At 37.6% G+C, this 4,047-nt stretch overlaps 1 protein-coding gene across 1 annotated transcript in view; it reads left to right on the top strand.

Annotated features, from left to right (window-relative positions):
- Positions 1–1,953: 1,953 nt before the first annotated feature.
- Positions 1,954–4,047, top strand: part of LOC131134731 (uncharacterized) — a 3,124-nt gene continuing 1,030 nt past the window's right edge. Inside the window, exons 1-4 of the mRNA XM_058080300.2 lie at positions 1,954–2,132; positions 2,204–2,221; positions 2,307–2,522; positions 3,818–3,961. Coding sequence (XP_057936283.2) covers positions 2,081–2,132; positions 2,204–2,221; positions 2,307–2,522; positions 3,818–3,961 — 430 coding nt within the window. The 5' untranslated portion in view covers positions 1,954–2,080. The remainder of the gene's footprint in view (positions 2,133–2,203; positions 2,222–2,306; positions 2,523–3,817; positions 3,962–4,047) is intronic.

The following is a 4,047-nucleotide window of genomic DNA, read 5'->3' as shown; positions in this document are numbered from 1 at the left end:
GATGACAATAGTCAATGTTTTTTCTGCTGTGGGTCTACTGTCTTCCACCAGGGGGTGCAGTAAGGTGCAGGATAAAGAAGTGCGTGTGTGTATGTGTAGTGTGTATGTTTATGTGTAGTGTGTATGTGTATGTACAGTATATGCATAAGACACCAGGTGCTGATTCTAGGTCTGATACTTTTCATGTGACTGTTCTAACAGGAAGTGGTATTGAGCAGGGGGAGGAACGTCTTTCCTGCATCTTGCCACACACAAACTTTTTTACATTTTTTCGACACCATGATAAAAAATTAAATTAGTAATGTGAACGTACAAAGTCATGCATGGGTCTTTGTTTTACCTGAAAAAAAATTATTCCATACCGTTTGGCCCTGTTAGTGTCAAATTTCCCTTGAAGTGACAAAACGGTTGTGACAAAACACAATAAATTAGGATTCAAAGTCAGATTCAATATTAATAAATTAAATATGAAAACCTGTTGAGGACTTTCTGAATACAATTTTCAACATTATTAGAGCCCTGTAGACATGAAATAACACCTATATTTCTACACCGTTTGGCCCTGTTAGTGTCAAATTTCCCTTGAAGTGACAAAACGGTTATGACAAAACACAATAAATTAGGATTAAAAGTCAGATTCAATATTAATAAATTGAATATTTTCATAGTTAGAGCATGAAAACCTGTTGTGGACTTTCTGAATATGATTTTCAACATTATTAGAGCCCTCTAAAAATGAAATAACACCTATATTTCTACACTGTTTGGCCCTGTTAGTGTCAAATTTCCCTTTAAGTGACAAAACGGTTATGACAAAACACAATAAATTAGGATTCAAAGTCAGATTCAATATTAATAAATTGAATATTTTCATAGTTAGAGCATGAAAACCTGTTGAGGAATTTCTGAATATGATTTTTTAACATTATTAGAGCCCTGTAGACATGGAATAACACCTGTTAGTGTCAAATTTCCCTTGAAGTGACAAAACGGTTGTGACAAAACACAATAAATTAGAATTAAAAGTCAGATTCAATATTAATAAATTGAATATTTTCATAGTTAGAGCATGACAATCTGTTGAGGACTTTCTGAATATGATTTTTAACATTATTAGAGCCCTGTAGACATGAAATAACACCTATATTTCTACGCCGTTTGGCCCTGTTAGGGTCAAATTTCCCTTTAAGTGACAAAACGGTTGTGACAAAACACAATAAATTGGGATTCAAAGTCAGATTCAATATTAATAAATTAAATATGAAAACCTGTTGAGGACTTTCTGAATATGATTTTTAACATTATTAGAGCCCTGTAGACATGAAATAACACCTGTTAGTGTCAAATTTCCCTTGAAGTGACAAAACGGTTATGACAAAACACAATAAATTAGGATTCAAAGTCAGATTTAATATTAATACATTGAATGTTTTCATAGTTAGAGCATAAAAACCTGTTGAGGACTTTCTGAATACGATTTTTAACATTATTAGAGCCCTGTAGACATGGAATAACACCCCTATAGTCACCTTGACATTCCTCCCTGAACTACAACTTTATCGCGGTGGAGGAGTTTGTGTGTGTCGATGATCATAGGATAAATTGTTGGAGGATTTTATGCCCCTAGTAGGGTCACCCAATGAGGCGACCACTCACAGGCGGGGCCAAAGGAGTCAGGTGCAGAGCAAGGTGGGCGGAAGCCTTAGTGGTCTGATCTTTAGCTGCAGAAGCTAGTTTTTGGTACATGGAATTTTGGAAGCCTCTGTGGGTGACCAGTAGGGGAAGGGACACTTTGGAGGGACTCAACTGGCCCGGGACCGCCTGTGGATCCTCCATGAGGAGCTGGACGAAGGAGCTAAAACCTTACCACTTACCACGGAATGGGAGAAGAACTTTTTTATATATTTTTCTTAATATTTTCCATATGACTTGTCCTGTTCAGGTTGTAAGTCAACTCTGCTTCCTGCCCCCAGATTGGATTGGAACCAAACCGAGTACACAACGACACACTTCCTGTTGTCTACACGTCGGCAGCAATGAAACCGTCTCAGACTGTCAGCAGCACAACAAAGACGACACAATGAAATACAACACAGTTGTGTCCTCTTTGACGGGTCTTTGGATGCTGATCGGTAAGTCTCGATGTATCAATAATATCAATAGTTCTATTGAAGTAAATTTGTCTTTCCAAATTCTTCCACAGAGATTGTTTGGTGCAAAGGTACTGTAAATCCGAATGTGTCATTCTCACTATGTCTCAATTTTGATTTTGTTTGATTTCATATTCTAATTTTATGTCCTCACAGATTCAAAAACAGACATTACAGTGGAACCTGGCACTGGACAAATAACGATTATTTGTACTGGAAACAACACAATTGTATCGACAAATGGTGACTATGTGAAATTTCCTTTGAAATTCAAAGATGAGAATTCTGGAGAGTACAAATGTGTGCCAAAAAACCTTACGCCGGAGAAAGCACGCCATGCGACCGGGACAACTATCTTTGTCAAGTTCAGATGTAAGTTCCGCACGCAGGACCTCATTGGCCAGACGTTCTTTCTTTAAAACCTGTTAGTTAAATGATTAGTATTGGACATTGGACATTGTGAGAGCATATTATAGAATTATGAATCGAATAAAATGAGGGTAAAATTGAACATGCAAACCTTTGCCAATACTGAACACTTGTATCCCGTAAGTGGTTTTTATACAAGATAAATAAGAATTAGTGGTGTCTTAATTCCAACTGTTGTCAATGCAAAAGGTCACACACTCTAATATTTAATTGGCTTTGATCAATGTACATAATTGTTTAGGTTTTCACAAGGTTTTGCAATGTCCTTCCACTTCTTAATAATGTCTCGGACGCCCCATTCTAGGTTTTTTTTTACAAACTCATTGGATGTTTTATCATGATTGATGCCAAAAATGTCACCCTTCTGAAACAGATGAACCCACTTTGTTTAAAGGGGACCTATTATGCTCATTTTGTATTGAGTTGTCATCTCCCGTAGAGCAGCTACACGCAATAACCCGCACAGAAAGCGTTTTAGACTTTCCAGAATCTGCACCCATTCCAGCTGTACTTCCTTTGATTTGTGCTTCCGGCCAAAACGGTCTTTTTTAATTGATTCCACCCACTCCGCTTCCTCGTACTGTGAAACATCATAAGGAAGTCTGTCCCTCTGTGACATCACAAAGGGGGCAGTTTTACCACGCCCCTTTGAAACCAAGCGTTTTGAGCCATCCTAAACTTTTTTCAGGGCTCACTTCCAAATGCGTTGACCTCGTTATTTGAAACTTTGGCATCGTTTCACACGAGAATACAACATTCTAAATACATTTATAGGTTAGAAAAGTGGAAAAATGCAATGGCATTTATTGTCATTATACAAAATGTACAACAAGATTGGAGAGCTTCTCCTTTCAGTGCAGTAGTCAAGTAAAAAAAAAAAAAAAACATAAAAAAGTATATAAAAGTAGAGTAAAAAAGACAATTTAACAAGATATATACAAGATATATACAAGATATCCAAAATATACACATAGTATTGCACAGGAGCATATTGCAGCTATATTAATTTTAGTGCATTGATAAATGGGTCGTAGTGCAAAAAGCATGATAGGCCCCCTTTAACAAATCATCCCTGCAGTAATTAGCCAAGCGAAGGTATCTGATGAATACTTCTTGGCAAACTCTTGATCGATAAAGGATGGTGAGTGAGGTCCATCCTTTAATATTCTTCATCGACTCCATTTTTAGAGTGATTGCAGCGACGCATCTCCCAGATATTTGCCTTTGTGTTTTTCCAGCCTGCGACAACTGCGTGGAGCTTGACGTGCTTTCCATAGCAGGTCTAGTTGCTGGAGAAGTGATGGCCACCACCGTGCTTGGAGTGGCGGTTTATCTTGTAGCATCTCAGGCTCACGCTGGTTTTACTTCGCCTCAACAAGAAAGTAAATAAATCAGTTTGTCATTTTAGTTTTGATGCGATTAAATATTCTCAGGAAATTACGACGCGGTATTAGGGCCACGTTGAGAA

Source organism: Doryrhamphus excisus, linkage group LG8 (assembly GCF_037039965.1).
Source record: "Doryrhamphus excisus strain RoL-2023G ecotype Guam linkage group LG8, RoL_Dexc_Guam_v1.1, whole genome shotgun sequence".
Classification (NCBI taxonomy): domain Eukaryota; kingdom Metazoa; phylum Chordata; class Actinopteri; order Syngnathiformes; family Syngnathidae; genus Doryrhamphus; species Doryrhamphus excisus.
The sequence above is the reverse complement of the archived record's forward strand: the minus strand, read 5'-3'. Positions and strand labels throughout refer to the sequence as shown.